Source organism: Salvelinus alpinus, chromosome 2, assembly GCF_045679555.1.
Source record: "Salvelinus alpinus chromosome 2, SLU_Salpinus.1, whole genome shotgun sequence".
NCBI lineage: Eukaryota > Metazoa > Chordata > Actinopteri > Salmoniformes > Salmonidae > Salvelinus > Salvelinus alpinus.
The window spans coordinates 108,178,487-108,196,256 of NC_092087.1; the positions used below are offsets into that span (position 1 = coordinate 108,178,487).

General features: G+C 40.0%; 1 protein-coding gene and 1 long non-coding RNA gene across 2 annotated transcripts; both read left to right on the forward strand.

Moving 5' to 3' along the window:
* Positions 1–2,976: 2,976 nt before the first annotated feature.
* Positions 2,977–11,538, forward strand: LOC139549004 (zinc finger protein 180-like). The gene is made up of 2 exons (XM_071359044.1): positions 2,977–3,643; positions 8,596–11,538. Exons 1-2 carry the CDS (start codon positions 3,280–3,282, stop codon positions 9,513–9,515), a joined length of 1,284 nt encoding a protein of 427 aa, XP_071215145.1. The 5' UTR covers positions 2,977–3,279; the 3' UTR covers positions 9,516–11,538.
* Positions 11,539–11,546: 8 nt separating this feature from the next.
* LOC139550510 (uncharacterized) lies at positions 11,547–13,012 on the forward strand. The gene is made up of 4 exons (XR_011670061.1): positions 11,547–11,936; positions 12,048–12,100; positions 12,240–12,319; positions 12,454–13,012. It is a non-coding gene; the product is annotated as an uncharacterized lncRNA (long non-coding RNA).
* Positions 13,013–17,770: the final 4,758 nt, after the last annotated feature.

The following is a 17,770-nucleotide window of genomic DNA, read 5'->3' on the forward strand; positions in this document are numbered from 1 at the left end:
AGATGTATATAATGAACAGACTAGGTCTATACTGCTCCTACATGGTGTAACAATACATCATGTAGATGTATATAATGAACAGACTAGGTCTATACTGCTCCAACATGGTGCAACAATACATCATGTAGATGTATATAATGAACAGACTAAGTCTATACTGCTCCTACATGGTGTAACAATACATCATGTAAATTTACACTACCATTCAAAAGTTTGGGGTCACTTAGAAATGTCCTTGTCTTTTAAAGAAAATCAAAATGTTTCTTTTATTTACCTGTTTTTGCTTTGTCATTATGGGGTATTGTGATGTCATTATGGGCCAATGTGATGTCTTATGGGGTATTGTGATGTCATTATTGGGTATTTTGTAGATTAATGAGGGAAAAATGATTGAATCAATTTTAGAATAAGGCTGTAATGTAACAAAATGTGGAATAAGTGAAGGGGTCTGAATGCTTTCCGAATCCATTGTATATATAGGGGCAGTACTTAGTGACATCACTTCATGAAACAGGAGGTACAAATATATAACATAGTTTCACAGTATCAACATTCAATGTGTAAAAATATATGACCAAGCTGGAAGAGGAAACGCCAGCCCAGCCACAATCCTAGAGGTTCACTGATGATCAACCTCCTCCTTCACATCTGACTCCTGATGATCAACCTCCTCCTTCACATCTGACTCCTGATGATCAACCTCCTCCTTCACATCTGACTCCTGATGATCAACCTCCTCCTTCACATCTGACTCCTGATGATCAACCTCCTCCTTCACATCTGACTCCTGATGATCAACCTCCTCCTTCACATCTGACTCCTGATGATCAACCTCCTCCTTCACATCTGACTCCTGATGATCAACCTCCTCCTTCACATCTGACTCCTGATGATCAACCTCCTCCTTCACATCTGACTCCTGATGATCAACCTCCTCCTTCACATCTGACTCCTGATGATCAACCTCCTCCTTCACATCTGACTCCAGTGATCAATCCAGAGCGTCTTCTTTTTTGGGGAATCCCGATGGACGACGTCATCGAATAGGACGTCATCACCACAACCGCCCACAAGTTAATTGTAATTCAGGTTATTAATGGGAAGAAGGGGTTTCTCCCTGTGCACCTGCCAATGTGAATCCTTTGAACGAGACAAGTTACCAGACAGGACATATTGCTAATGCTCTTCCCATTTATAACCTGAATGACAATTAACTTGTGGGCGGTGGTGGTGATGACGTTCTATTGGATGACGTCGTCCATCGGGATTCCCCCCAAAAAGAAGACGCTCTGGATTGATCACTGGAGTCAGATGTGAAGGAGGAGGTTGATCATCAGGAGTCAGATGTGAAGGAGGAGGTTGATCATCAGGAGTCAGATGTGAAGGAGGAGGTTGATCATCAGGAGTCAGATGTGAAGGAGGAGGTTGATCATCAGGAGTCAGATGTGAAGGAGGAGGTTGATCATCAGTGAACCTCTAGGATTGTGGCTGGGCTGGCGTTTCCACTTCCAGCTTGGTCATATATTTTAATGCATTGAATGTTGATATTGTGAACCTAAGTTATATATTTGTACCTCCTGTTTCATGAAGTGATGTCACTAACTACTGCCCCTATATATACAATGCATTTCCTTCACTTTTTCCACATCTGTTACGTTATTCTAAAATGGATTAAATCAATAATTTACCCTCATCATTCTACACACAATACCCCATAATGACATCACAATACCCCCATAATGACATCACAATACCCCATAATGACAAAACAAAAACAGGTTTTTATAAATGTTTCAAATGTATCAAAAACAACAACTGAAATATCACATTTACATACAGTACCAGTCAAAAGTTTGGACACACCTACTCATTCAAGGGTTTTTCTTTATTTTTACTATTTTCTACATTGGAGAATAATAATGAAGACATCAAAACTATGAAATAACACAAATGGAATCATGTAGTAACCAAAAAAGGGTTAATCAAATCAAAATATATTTATATTTGAGACTCTTCAAAGCAGTCATCCTTTGCCTTGATGACAGCTTTGCACACTCTTGGCATTATCTCAACCAGCTTCATGAGGTAGTCACCTGGAATTAATTTGAATTAACAGGTGTGCCTTGTTAAATGTTAATTTGTGGAATTTCTTTCCTTCATGTAGATGTATTGTTACACCATGTAGGAGTAGTATAGACCTAGTCTGTTCATTATATACATCTACATGATGTATTGTTACACCATGTTGGAGCAGTATAGACCTAGTCTGTTCATTATATACATCTACATGATGTATTGTTACACCATGTAGGAGCAGTTTAGACCTAGTCTGTTCATTATATACATCTACATGATGTATTGTTACACCATGTTGGAGCAGTATAGACCTAGTCTGTTCATTATATACATCTACATGATGTATTGTTACACCATGTAGGAGCAGTATAGACCTAGTCTGTTCATTATATACATCTACATGATGTATTGTTACACCATGTAGGAGCAGTATGGACCTAGTCTGTTCATTATATACATCTACATGATGTATTGTTACACCATGTAGGAGCAGTATAGACCTAGTCTGTTCATTATATACATCTACATGATGTATTGTTACACCATGTAGGAGCAGTATAGACCTAGTCTGTTCATTATATACATCTACATGATGTATTGTTACACCATGTAGGAGCAGTATAGACCTAGTCTGTTCATTATATACATCTACATGATGTATTGTTACACTATGTAGGAGCAGTATAGACCTACAGTAGCTAGCTGCTAATTTAGATTTAGTATGACTTAATGAAACTGCCTTAAATGTGCTGTGGTAAACATTTTTTATTCGCACTAATCAATCAACACATTATTGTCTTTGTATGTGTCAATATAATAGTATTATTTCATTAAATCCATTTAAAATTGTTTGAAAATAAAATATGATCCTCAACTGCGTTTCCCCTCCAGTCAGCAGACGGCGATGTGCGTCTTTCAGGCGACGCTGCCAGCGTGACGTATAATCTAGTGGACGGTTCTTCAGAAACAGCTCGTCAACCACCTCGGTAGCTTGCTAGCCAACATAGCCGAAAGATTCAAGCTATTTATACGCTTTTGGTGTATATTAGCTACTGTGTTTTAGACACACTTCTGTCGTATCTACTTGTTAACCTATTTAGTTTAATATTACGTTATTTTGTATTAGTCAGCTATAGTAGCTGGCTGGTTAAATTAGCACTAGCCTAGTCGCTAATGATAGCTAGCTAGCTAACATCCCTGAACATGAGCTCACTAAACATCTCCCCTCTCGTTGAAGAAGAGGGGGTCTGCTGGACGGAGAAAGAAGCTCTGGGGCTGAACATTGTCGTGAAAGAGGAGAAGGAAGAAGAGGATGTCACAGTAAAACAAGAAGTAGAGGGTGAGGCTGTTACGGTGAAAGAAGAAGAGAAAGACGTTTCAGTGAAAGAAGAGGAAGACGATTTCAGAGTGAAAGAAGAGGAAGACGAGTTCAGAGTGAAGGTGGAAGATGTTACTGTGAAAGAAGAGGAGAAAGATGAGGATGCAGTTTTTGGAGTGAAGAAGGAAGGGGAGATTACTGTCACATTGAAAGATGAAGAGGAGGAGATAGGAGATCTGAGTAACACCAGTAAGTACCGCCTTAAATTTGTTTTTTACTTTCGATATTCGGAGTTGGCTCGTCAATACCTCTTCAACGGAGGGCCCAGGATGATGATTGATATGTCTAGAATCAGACGACGTAGAGAGCAAGCTACCCCTTGTTTTCTCTGTTCCGTTTCCAAAAAGTGACTTAACATATATATTTGAGAAGGGTCTATCTGCTGACCGCAGACTGGGGGGCACGGCATGTAGTGTTTTTCATGTAGTGATGTTTTACTACACACCGTGCCCCCCAATAGTGCCATGTGAGAGTTGGGTTGGCTACACCAAAGATTATGGATATACTGACAAGATGTCTCTCCGCCCTAACAAGGGGAGTAGTTGTCCACAAAGCGGCACTGTGGGTTGTCTAGCTCCCGCCTATCCTGTCTTTGGATTGGTGGATACATCTTATTATTGTAATCTATTGTTTCTATTCTGAGGGTTGTTGACGTCAACCGCCTGTATTCAATGGAGAGAGATGCTAAGCTACTAGCATGAATATGCATAGCGATCTGGAGACAACTCCTATAGTGTTTTTATCAAAGTTGTCGGTATGTCACATGTCCACATAACAACTTAAGCATTACGAAACTTCTGTTGGATCAAGTAAACCTCACGTAGCAAATAAGCCATTAATTTTGTTGTTGACCAAATTCTACACTTTCCACATTGGGTAGATAATTGTTTCCACTTGGATACAACCTACTGTAGCCTACTGGCATGACCTAGAGAGATACAATCTACTGTAGCCTACTGGCATGACCTAGAGAGATACAACCTACTGTAAGCTACTGGCATGACCTAGAGAGATGCAACCTACTGTAGCCTACTGGCATGACCTAGAGAGATACAACCTACTGTAGCCTACTGGCATGACCTAGAGAGATACAACCTACTGTAGCCTACTGGCTTGACCTAGAGAGATACAACCTACTGTAACCTACTGGCATGACCTAGAGAGTTACAACCTACTGTAACCTACTGGCATGACCTAGAGAGTTACAACCTACTGTAACCTACTGGCGTGACCAAGAGAGCTAAAGTTGTAAAGTTCCTGGATTTTAAACAAATATTTTCCAGTAATAATGATAATTTGTATCATATCCACATGTGGGATCCCTCTCCTTTGTCGTCCACTCTACACCAATAACAGACAACTACTGTGGGACTCCCAATCCCTGCCGGATGTGATACAGCCTGGATTCGAACCAGGGACTGTAGTGACGCCTCTTGCACTGAGATGCAGTGGCTTAGACCGCTGCGTCCGTTTGTTAATTATTAGAGTGCTGTACTAGAATGCTTAAAAGGCCTCTAGAGTTTTAAATATCGGTTATCGGTATCGTTTTTTTGGGGCAAGGAAAATATTGGATGTCGGTATTGGCCAAAAATGTAATATCAGTGCATCCCTTTATTCTAAAATGTATCACAATACCCCATAATGACATCACAATACCCCATAATGCCAAAGCAAAAACAGGTTTCGATTTTTTGCAAATGTATTGAAATTATTCCCCAGGATAACTAGTCTCAGAGTAATGTAAGATCCCAGGATAACTAGTCTCAGAGTAATGTAAGATCCCAGGATAACTAGTCTCAGAGTAATGTAAGATGCTTGGAAAAAGAAGCTGAAAAGAATAACAGAACGGCACCATTAGAACTAAAATGTGTATCCTGGATGTCAGACCCCCAACCCTCCAAACTGTAAATAAATAATAAAATGTGTATCCTGGATGTCAGACCCCCAAACCTCCAAACTAAATAAATAATCAAATGTGTATCCTGGATGTCAGACCCCCAACCCTCCAAACTGTAAATAAATAATAAAATGTGTATCCTGGATGTCAGACCCCCAAACCTCCAAACTAAATAAATAATCAAATGTGTATCCTGGATGTCAGACCCCCAACCCTCCAAACTGTAAATAAATAATAAAATGTGTCTCCTTGGCAACATTAGAACCTCAGTACGTTTACTGTGTACTGGGTCGAGACAAAGGAATGATGTAAACAAATAATCCAAAATATTTTTGTCAATGAGACAGTATATTAACAAAGGAATGACCGAACCCCCTTTGGTGACTGAATGCTTGTAAGAAACTAGATGATCAAAACATTAGATCACATCAAATAAGCCTGAGTGGTTTCACCTCCTCCCAGACTATACTGGATACTACAGTTATAACTACATAGTTATACAGGATACTACAGTTATACAGGATACTACAGTTATAATGGATACTACAGTTATAACTATACATAGTTATTCCAAAGGTGGGCTACTTACTATCCACTGTTTGCAAGCCACCATTGATCTATTTAATTTATTTATTTCACCTTTATTTAACCAGGTAGGCAAGTTGAGAACAAGTTCTCATTTACAACTGCGACCTGGCCAAGATAAAGCAAAGCAGTTCGACACATACAACACACAGAGTTACACATGGAGTGTAACAAACATACAGTCAATAATACCGTAGAAAAATAAGTATATACAATGTGAGCAAATGAGTTAAATGCAAAAAAAGGCCATGGTGGCGAAGTAAATACAATATAGCAAGTAAAACACTGGAATGGTAGATTTGCAGTGGAAGAATGTGCAAAGTAGAAATAGAAATAAAGGGGTGCAAAGGAGCAAAATAAATAAATACAGTAGGGGAAGAGGTAGTTGTTTGGGCTAAATTATAGATGGGCTGTGTACAGGTGCAGTAATCTGTGAGCTGCTCTGACAGCTGGTGCTTAAAGCTAGTGAGGGAGATAAGTGTTTCCAGTTTCAGAGATTTTTGTAGTTCGTTCCAGTCATTGGCAGCAGAGAACTGGAAGGAGAGGCGGCCAAAGGAGGAATTGGTTTTGGGGGTGACCAGAGAGATATACCTGCTGGAGTTAATTTGGCCGCCTTTCCTTCCAGTTCTCTGCTGCCAATGACTGGAACGACATACAAAAATCGCTGAAGCTGGAGACTTATATCTCCCTCACTAACTTTAAGCATCAGCTATCTGAGCAGCGTTGTACACAGCCCATCTGTCTTCCTACCTCATCCCCTTGTTTTTTTCTCACACCAGTATTTATACTTGCACATCATCTGCACATCTATCACTCCAGTGTTAATTTGCTAAATTGTAATTACTTTGCTACTATGGCCTATTTTTTGCCTTACCTCCGTACTCCATTTGCACACACTATATATCGATTTTTCTATTGTGTTATTGACTGTACTTTTGTTTATCCCACGTGTAACTCTGTTGTTTTTTTGTTGCACTGCTTTGCTTTATCTTGGCCAGGTTGCAGTTGTAAATTAGAACTTGTTCTCAACTAGCCTACCTGGTTAAATAAAGGTGACATAAAATAATAATAATAATAAATATCATAACTTTATTGACAACACCCAAATTGATACTGTCATTAATGCGGTTCTTCAATAATTACACATCATTCTTAATACTGTAGCTGTTTAGTTAGTCACATGTTCAACTATCATCAGCTGATCCAGGAAATCATTTTCTGAATGCCAGTCAAATGACAAACATCACCACATGCAACAACTACCAAAGTGCTTCTTCATTCATTACTCTGGTAAAGACAGTTAGGCCGTGCTCCACGTTGGATCCAACATCCCTAAAAAATTGGTGTTTATAATGTTATTGTCTGCTTGATTTACAGTAGGGTCTCGTTAGTCTGTTTACACACAGAGATCCTTTGCTCATAATGTGTAGAGAACTGTTCCTTGATGGATAGGCTATTGTACAACACACAGAGCTATTTTCCTATATTTGTTGTTTGGTGAAGTTATGGGTCCTACAGTAGGTCTATGTTGTTAGGTGAAGTTATGGGTCCTACAGTAGGTCTATGTTATTGTTAGGTGAAGTTATGGGTCCTACAGTAGGTCTATGTTGTTGTTAGGTGAAGTTATGGGTCCTACAGTAGGTCTATGTTGTTGTTATGGGTCCTAGAGTACACTATGTATGTCATGCAATAACAACCAAAGTGCTTCTTCGTTCATTACAGGTATATTTGTTGTTAGGTGAAGTTATGGGCCAATTTAGAAAACAGTGTACAAACCCTCATTGTCAGACTGATGGAAAAGCTAGCCAAAGAGCATTTTACTGGTTGAAGTGTTTTTTAAGTACAAAGCGGTTGATTTGTGATGACACAAACGTTATATTAAGCAGGACATTCAAACGAGCCTTTCAATTATAATCCAAAGTAGTGTGAAATGCACTCATAAGCAACCTGGAAATGGAGGTTACTCCCCTGAGTTTTCCCCTATTCACATTCAGAATACATTGTGAAAAACTCAAATCTTTGCTCACCATTTTTGCTCCAGGCAGATATACTTCATCCATAACTAGCGGTTTCCTCATTACCAGATATACTACATCCATAACTAGTGGTTTCCTCATTACCAGATATACTACATCCATAACTAGTGGTTTCCTCATTACCAGATATACTACATTCATAACTAGTGGTTTCCTCATTACCAGATATACTACATCCATAACTAGTGGTTTCCTCATTACCAGATATACTACATCCATAACTAGTGGTTTCCTCATGGCCAGATATACTACATCCATAACTAGTGGTTTCCTCATTAGCATGGAGGAGTTTCTGCAACCAAATTGCCCTCGTGCCGCAATTTTAGCAACACAGAAAGGGGCCTGTATTGGAGACCAAAAGTCTTCTGCCACACTGCTTAGAGTTTCAACAACATGAATAACTTATTTCTAGTCTACAATCTTAGATGTTACTACTAATATGATTTTTTTTGACATAATATGACTTGTTGCTCATTTTAAGACAATTGTCAAATCATTTTAACATTCATTACAGACATCAATTGTTGTACAAAATCATGGCTATGCTGTTGGCATCACCTTTTACAGTGGATTTCTGCTGTTGTGGGCCTTTAATCATCTGTCTGACTTTGTTGTTCACATAGGAGAGAGACGGGACTATCGTGGATCCTCTGGGGAGCCTCAACAACCTCATGATGCTGACAAGGCAGAGAAGAGTCTCTCCAGATCAGAACACCTCAGGAAACACCAGCAGAGATCCACAGGGAAGAGAACTCACTGCTGCTCTGACTGTGGGAAGAGATTCACCTCATCAGGCATTAAAATTCATCAGAGAACACACATAGGAGAGAAATCTTATAGCTGTGGTCAATGTGGGAAGAGTTTCAGTCGATTTGGCCATCTGACATTACACCAGAGAACACACACAGGAGAGAGACCTTATAGCTGTGTTCAATGTGGGAAGAGTTTTACTCAGTCAACCATCCTGATATCACACCAGAGAATACACACAGGAGAGAAACCTTATAGATGTGGTCAATGTGGGAAGAGTTTTAGTCGATCTGGCTCTCTAACTGTACACCAGAGAATACACACAGGAGAGAGACCTTATAGCTGTGGTCAATGTGGGAAGAGATTTACTACATCTGGAGAGCTGACAAGGCACCAGAGAATACACACAGGAGAGAAACCTTATAGCTGTGGTCAATGTGGGAAGAGTTTTGGTCAATCTTGCCATCTGACTCTACACCAGAGAATACACACAGGAGCGAAACCTTATAGCTGTGTTCAATGTGGGAAGAGTTTTACTCAGTCAACCAGCCTGATATCACACCAGAGAATACACACAGGAGAGAAACCTTATAGCTGTGGTCAATGTGGGAAGAGTTTTGGTCAGTCTGGCCAGCTGACATTACACCAGAGAACACACACAGGAGAGAAACCTTATAGCTGTGGTCAATGTGGGAAGAGTTTTGGTCGATCTTGTCATCTGACTCTACACCAGAGAACACACACAGGAGAGAAACCTTATAGCTGTGTTCAGTGTGACAAAATACATACATGAAGGAGTTATTTTGTGATATCAATGAATTAATGTCACAATGTAGAATGTTTTAACATTGTAGTATGAGTATTTTACGGAGTTTCACAATGTAGAACCCTAATTCAATTGATTTCAGCGTGATATGGATATTAGCCTTGGGAAAAATCCAGGCTCTGAATTGAAAGAGTACTATTTATGTGATTTAACAAAAAGTGACAAACAAAAAAAGAGTTGTGTTACACTTCCCACGTTGGTGACCCACTTGAATCAAAATGCAACACTTCTAAATATAGCCAACTGTTTTCTACAAGTTGTCCTCTAACCAGGGATGTACACATTACTCCGAGATTCTTTGTGGTTTTTGAGTTGTTAGTTTTAACAGGACGTGCAACCTCATCTTCCTCCTCTCGCACAATTGATTTTAGCATGATATCGATGAGTGATGACAAATAAGTGTTGTGTTCCTTTGTTTAGTGACCCCTACATTTAAATGCATCACTCAAATGTAGCTGACTGTCTTCTGCAGGTTGTCCTCTAACCAGTGAGGTAAAATATATCTCCCATTTCCGTGTGTTTTTTTAGTTGTTAGTTTCAACAGCAAGTACAACCTGATTTCTCCCCTAATCAATATCAGTGATTTATTGCTACTTGTCAAAACAACAGTGTTTTTGGTGCTTGTGTCCATGGTGAGGACAACTTGGTTTCTGATTGTCTCATGGTTGGGCAGTCAAAAAGATTTGTGTTTTGTGTTTAGCCAGTGCGTTCCATGGATCATAAATTATTTTGACTTTCCGTATCAGAGATTAGTTTTTTTTGGGCTCGTGAGTTTTAGGAAGGGAAAAAATACACGTTTTCTTTCTTGTTTTTAATTGTTGACAGCCAGTAGACACCATGTTTATATTGTAGTTGATTATAATGTGAAATGGAAGTTGTTTTCTGGTGGTGGTGAGCATTCTCTTAAGGTGTTACAGTCTTTGGTTTTTCCATTTATGTTTTGAGGTTGGACATTAGCGCGTATAGCTCGTTAGCACGATTGGTGTCACCTCGCTAGTCAGTTAACACCTTTAGTTGCGCTACCTTTTTGGTTTGCTTCCTGTCTTTAAGTTTGGTGTGGGTTTTTCTTTTGTTTGCCTCTTCTTGGGCAGATTTAGCGGGTGTCTTTTAGGTCCCAGTTGTTGTTACTAGTCAATTTTCAGTGGACACCCCCATAGTGTCTATCAGAACCACTCCTAAAAAACAGTTTATATTTTGGGTTGGATATTGCTTATTAATATTTTAATCAATGGCATTTCCTTCTTTTCCTTTCGCTCATTATTCTTTCAGTTGTTCTTCTTCAGTTTTTTATTCTCCCATTTATCCTCGTATGTTTGTGTACTAAATATTTTCCTGTGATGATGTCATTGTGTTGCATCATGTCTGAAATGTGCTGAATAAATAAAGCTTGGTTTGATTTGAACATATTGCAAAACAAATGAACCCAATGACTGACCAATCAAAAGACTCTTGCTAAGAGGTCATTTTGCAGTGCTCCTCCTTGCACAAAGGCGGAGGTAGTGGTCCTGCTGCTGGGTTGTTGCCCTCCTACGGCCTCCTCCACGTCTCCTGGTGTACTGGCCTGTCTCCTGGTAGCGCCTCCATGCTCTGGACACTACGCTGACAGACACAGCAAACCTTCTTGCCACAGCTCGCATTGATGTGCCATCCTGGATGAGCTGCACTACCTGAGCCACTTGTGTGGGTTGTAGACTCCGTCTCAAGCTACCACTAGAGTGAAAGCACCGCCAGCATTCAAAAGTGACCAAAACATCAGCCAGGAAGCATAGGAACTGAGAAGTGGTCTGTGGTCACCACCTGCAGAACCATTCCTTTAGTGGGGGTGTCTTGCTAATTGCCTATAATTTCCACCTTTATGAGAAAAGATTCATTCCAACAGGTCTATTTTCTATTTTTTTTTACTATCCCATTTTGGAAACGTTACATGTCTGCCCCCTTGTGGAGGGAAAATTAATATCTTAGATGGTAGCTGTAGATGGGATTCAGATGCATAATGGGATTAATACAGTGTCTAGACTACCTCTTTTGTATAAATGCCCTTCAGAATCCAAACACAGTATTGCCACGCAGCAAAATGTTGCGTATAATCTTTCAAGTCAGCCTGATAAAATATTGAACAATTTGTGTACAAAGATATCTTGAAATGTGATATTAGGCCTGTATGGCAGGCCTGTATGGCAGTACTGGTACTGTATGGCAGTACTGTATTGGCTAGTGCTTTCTCCAATATGTTCTTCTATTTTACTTTCAATTGTATGTCGATGCCATTTATCTTTCAATATATAAATATTTTAATGCTTGTAAGATTATTCTTTGACACATTTTCTCTTCTGTTGAAACTCTTATAGGACAGAACATGGACACAATGCAATTGGGATCAAGAAGAAGGTACAGATATGTTGTAGGACAGCTGCATTTGAAGTGTACATTAAACCTACATAGCAGTCATTACAAACTGACATCTATTAGCATACAAATGTGTGCAAATTATCTTTTCAGATCTTCTCATAAATGAATTGAAGGACTATCAGAGGTAGATAGGCGAGGCAGGGGTGAGGACATCATCCTGCTATTTTGACAGTCCCTGAAGGACGATACAGAAGAGGGATTTGCTCTTATTCCTTCCTTTTCTCTAATGTATTTTGTAATAAAATTAGCAAGTGTAGTAAGATCATTGCTTTACTTTCCTAGGACTGGAGACCACAGCAGCGATCCTGCTCTTGCCCTACCTCTTCAATGAGGACCTGAGTGGCCTTTATGTCCGTGACAAGGTATGCCTATGCACCAATCATCTGTTTCTTCATAAACATAGGTGTGCATGCTGATATAAAACTACAGCTGAAAATTTGTTCTGTTCTTTGTTAATTGTATGTGTATAAATCTTTTCTTACTTTTGTTGACACAGATTTCACCGCTCTTCACTCCTTTACTGCACATCGGTGGAAATCCATTTCACCATGAGAGTGAAATCCCGCTGGCCTTTGATGAGGAGAACATCCACGCCCTCGAGGACGTCTCCATGGGACTTGGGGCTCTGCTAGGGCTGTATTTTTTATTTTCCCTTAAATGTCAGAAAAACACTTATGTTGTTAAGTTACTGTGTTCTGGGAGAAGAGAAGTTGGGGTGAAGTTACCAGGGCCGGTCATAAAGATGGCAAACTTCCTAACATAACTAAGTGGATACGATATACACACTAAAGCTGAAAAATCTGAATTTAGCATCAAGTCTACAATATTGTTAGTTTACCTATGATTCATTCTTAATGTATGTTGTTTTCATTGTACATCATTGTTTTTGATTTTTTTAAATGTCATGAAAAGCACTATACAAAGTAAATGTATTATTTATTATGGTCTGACATGTCTGCAGAAATTTTGTAATGTGTTAAGTTTGGTAAATTGTTTTGTAAATATTAATTCACATGTGTGGTGCCACTAATTAAACAATGAATTATTTAAATCAATATTGTTATTAAAATATGTTTTTATAATGGAGGGAGGGTGGACAGGGAGTTTTAAAAAATTAACCCCAAAAGGGGTTCCTCAAAGATCCTTTTGGGGTTAATTTTTTTCTTCAAATAACTTATAGGGGTTCCCACAAAAGGTTCTTCAAATAACTTTTAGGGGTTCCCCCACAGTTTCAATTTGAAGAACCCCTAAAGGATTCTCCAGGAACCTTTACTTTTTAGAGTGTATATTGTTAAAAGTCACCTTGTTCGAGAGACATTTACATAGTTATACACAGCCCAATTTGGGATGACTATTGTGGGGCGAAATAGCGACCACAACAGACAGACCTGATATGGCCCATAATTCGACGTCACGGGCTGAGTGGGTACGACCAAAGTTATTCTGTTTAGCTACACTTTGTAGTACATTTTTACACTATAATAAATGTTTCTGATGCCACATCGCCCGTTTTCAAAGAGAGTCGTTGTTTTTTAGGGGCAGTCGCTTTTTAGCTTTTTGTCTGAAAGTATTTTCTCAACTGCGATACCAACTCCAGTCAACAGATGGCGATGTGCGTCTTTCAGGTGATTCTGTACTGTGAAGTATAATCTAGTGGACGGGACGATTCTTCAACATCAACAGCTAGTCAGTCATCTTGGTAGTTTACTAGGCAAAACAGCCGAAACATTGAAGTTCTTTGAACTGTGTATAGCCAAAATAAATGTTTGTTTCCCGGACAATGACCGGATTGTCAACGGTACTCTAACCTCCCAGAGACCACGGCAAAATCAAGCCTCCCAGGAACTATAGACCTTCCGCTGCTTTCTAAACTATCATCCCCTCTCAATACCACCCCGTGATCTTCTATGATGGCAGTGAAGTAACAGAACGTTATATCAAAGCTTATTATCCACATGTCAATCATCTGATTCAGAATATTTCTACATGACGAACTATAGATCTCTGTGAGGAACTATAGATCTCTGTGAGGAACTATATAGATCTCTGTGAGGAACTATACAGTGAGGGAAAAAAGTATTTGATCCCCTGCTGATTTTGTACGTTTGCCCACTGACAAAGAAATGATCAGTCTATAATTTTAATGGTAGGTTTATTTGAACAGTGAGAGACAGAATAACAACAAAAATATCCAGAAAAACGCATGTCAAAAATGTTATAAATTGATTTGCATTTTAATGAGGGAAATAAGTATTTGACCCCCTCTCAATCAGAAAGATTTCTGGCTCCCAGGTGTCTTTCATACAGGTAACGAGCTGAGATTAGGAGCACACTCTTAAAGGGAGTGCTCCTAATCTCAGTTTCTTACCTGTATAAAAGATACCTGTCCACAGAAGCAATCAATCAATCAGATTCCAAACTCTCCACCATGGCCAAGACCAAAGAGCTCTCAAAGGATGTCAGGGACAAGATTGTAGACCTACACAAGGCTGGAATGGGCTACAAGACCATCGCCAAGCAGCTTGGTGAGAAGGTGACAACAGTTTCTGCGATTATTCGCAAATGGAAGAAACACAAAAGAACTGTCAATCTCCCTCAGCCTGGGGCTCGATGCAAGATCTCACCTCGTGGAGTTGCAATGATCATGAGAACGGTGAGGAATCAGCCCAGAACTACACAGGAGGATCTTGTCAATGATCTCAAGGCAGCTGGGACCATAGTCATCAAGAAAACAATTGGTAACACACTACGCCGTAAAGGACTGAAATCCTGCAGCGTCCGCAAGGTCCCCCTGCTCAAGAAAGCACATATACATGCCCGTCTGAAGTTTGCCAATGAACATCTGAATGATTCAGAGGACAACTGGGTGAACGTGTTGTGGTCAGATGAGACCAAAATGGAGTTCTTTGGCATCAACTCAACTTGCCGTGTTTGGAGGAGGAGGAATGCTGCCTATGACCCCAAGAACACCATCCCCACCGTCAAACATGGAGGTGGAAACATTATGCTTTGGGGGTGTTTTTCTGCTTAGGGGACAGGACAACTTCACCGCATCAAAGGGACGATGGACGGGGCCATGTACCGTCAAATCTTGGGTGAAAACCCTTTTCCCTCAGCCAGGGTATTGAAAATGGGTCGTGGATGGTTACTCCAGCATGACAATGACCCAAAACACACGGCCAAGGCAACAAAGGAGTGGCTCAAGAAGAAGCACATTAAGGTCCCGGAGTGGCCTAGCCAGTCTCCAGACCTTAATCCCATAGAAAATCTGTGGAGGGAGCTGAAGGTTCGAGTTGCCAAACGTCAGCCTCGAAACATTAATGACTTGAAGAAGATCTGCAAAGAGGAGTGGGACAAAATCCCTCCTGAGATGTGTGCAAACCTGGTGGCCAACTACAAGAAACGTCTGACCTCTGTGATTGCCAACAAGGGTTTTTCCACCAAGTACTAAGTCATGTTTTGCAGAGGGGTCAAATACTTATTTCCCTCATTAAAATGCAAATCAATTCATAACATTTTTGACATGCGTTTTTCTGGATTTTTTTGTTGATATTCTGTCTCTCACTGTTCAAATAAACCTACCATTAAAATTATAGACTGATCATTTCTTTGTCAGTGGGCAAACTTACAAAATCAGCAGGGGATCAAATACTTTTTTCCCTCACTGTAGATCTCTGTGAGGAACTATAGATCTCTGTGAGGAACTATAGATCTCTGTGAGGAACTATAGATCTCTGTGAGGAACTATAGATCTCTGTGAGGACCTACAGATCTCTGTGAGGAACTATAGATCTCTGTGAGGAACTATAGATCTCTGTGAGGAACTATAGATCTCTGTGAGGACCTATAGATCTCTGTGAGGACCTATAGATCTCTAGGAGGACCTAGAGATCTCTAGGAGGACCTAGAGATCTCTAGGAGGAACTATAGATCTCTGTGAGGAACTACAGATCTCCGTGAGGAACTATAGATCTCTGTGAGGAACTATAGATCTCTGTGAGGAACTATTGATCTCTGTGAGGAACTATATATCTCTGTGAGGAACTATAGATCTCTGTGAGGAACTATAGATCTCTGTGAGGAACTATAGATCTCTATGTTACTATCCAAACTTCTGATTAAGACTCAGTCACACAACTCTCATATCGCAGTCACACAACGCAGTCACACAACTCTCATATCACAGTCACACAACTCTCATATCACAGTCACACAACTCTCATATCAGTCACACAACTCTCATATCACAGTCACACAACTCTCATATCACAGTCACACAACTCACATATCACAGTCACACATCTCTCATATCAGTCACACAACTCTCATATCGCAGTCACACAACTCTCATATCAGTCACACAACTCTCATATCACAGTCACACATCTCTCATAACGCAGTCACACAACTCTCATATCACAGTCACACATCTCTCATATCACAGTCACACAACTCTCATATCACAGTCACACAACTCTCATATCACAGTCACACAACTCTCATATCACAGTCACACAACTCACATATCACAGTCACACATCTCTCATATCAGTCACACAACTCTCATATCACAGTCACACAACTCTCATATCAGTCACACAACTCTCATATCGCAGTCACACAACTCTCATATCAGTCACACAACTCTCATATCACAGTCACACATCTCTCATAACGCAGTCACACAACTCTCATATCACAGTCACACATCTCTCATATCACAGTCACACAACTCTCATATCACAGTCACACAACTCTCCTATCACAGTCACACATCTCTCATATCAGTCACACAACTCACATATCACAGTCACACAACTCTCATATCGCAGTCACACAGCTCTCATATCACAGTCACACAATGCTATTCTCAAACATAACTAATCAATTAGTTGTTTTTCAACAATATTTTCACCTGCAGGAATATTTTCACATTTCTATCTCATGGTTAGTTCCTAGGATAATGCAACTCATACATTTACATCTTTCAATACTTCTAAAATGGGGTCCAGGTTTTAAACAATTACAGGTTCAAAATAATTACAGGTTTAAAACAATTACAGGTTTAAAACAATTACAGGTGCACCTTACACTATATCATACATGGACTTAACTAGTAAACACAGAATCTAGTTTTCATCCAGTTCACACAGCTGACTGGGCCCTGTTCACAATGATAGATGTCTTTGAGTCGACTGCCTCTCAGATCATCCTCCACTGACTCGGCCCTGTCTACACCTCCAAGGGGCCCCTCAGGAATACACACTCAGAGCCTATGAGGCTTTTCTAAAAACTGCACTTGTTTCGCTCACGTCTTTCTTTCTTTTTTTAACTACGTTCGAGATGTGGTATCCACTCGGCTCGCTGCCACTCAGATCAAAGGTGGGTCCATCTGCTCCGTTCCCGAAGTGTGGTTTCCCTGAGATCCCAAGTGCACGATTTACCCAGATCGTCAGAAGCGGTCACCAAGTGAAGATTCACATCCCCATCACCAAATGTGGTTGTTAATTTATTTAATATCAAATGAGGAGAGAAACTTATCACACAAGTCAGAATTATTCTTAAACTAAATCTTTATTCACTTAAGGGAGCAGGTCAATACAACACACACATATAAAGTGAATCAATTGCGTGCTCTACGATAATGATGGCTGGTTGACAAATCACCCCCAGATGATTCATTGAGAGCCACGAGACAAAAGTACAAAGGTCTTTTATAGCCAAGATACACCCCTTTCAACCTACATGACGAACAACAGATGTATAGAACGGGTCACAAGGTTAAGATTTGTATGAGAGATACTAATAATTCT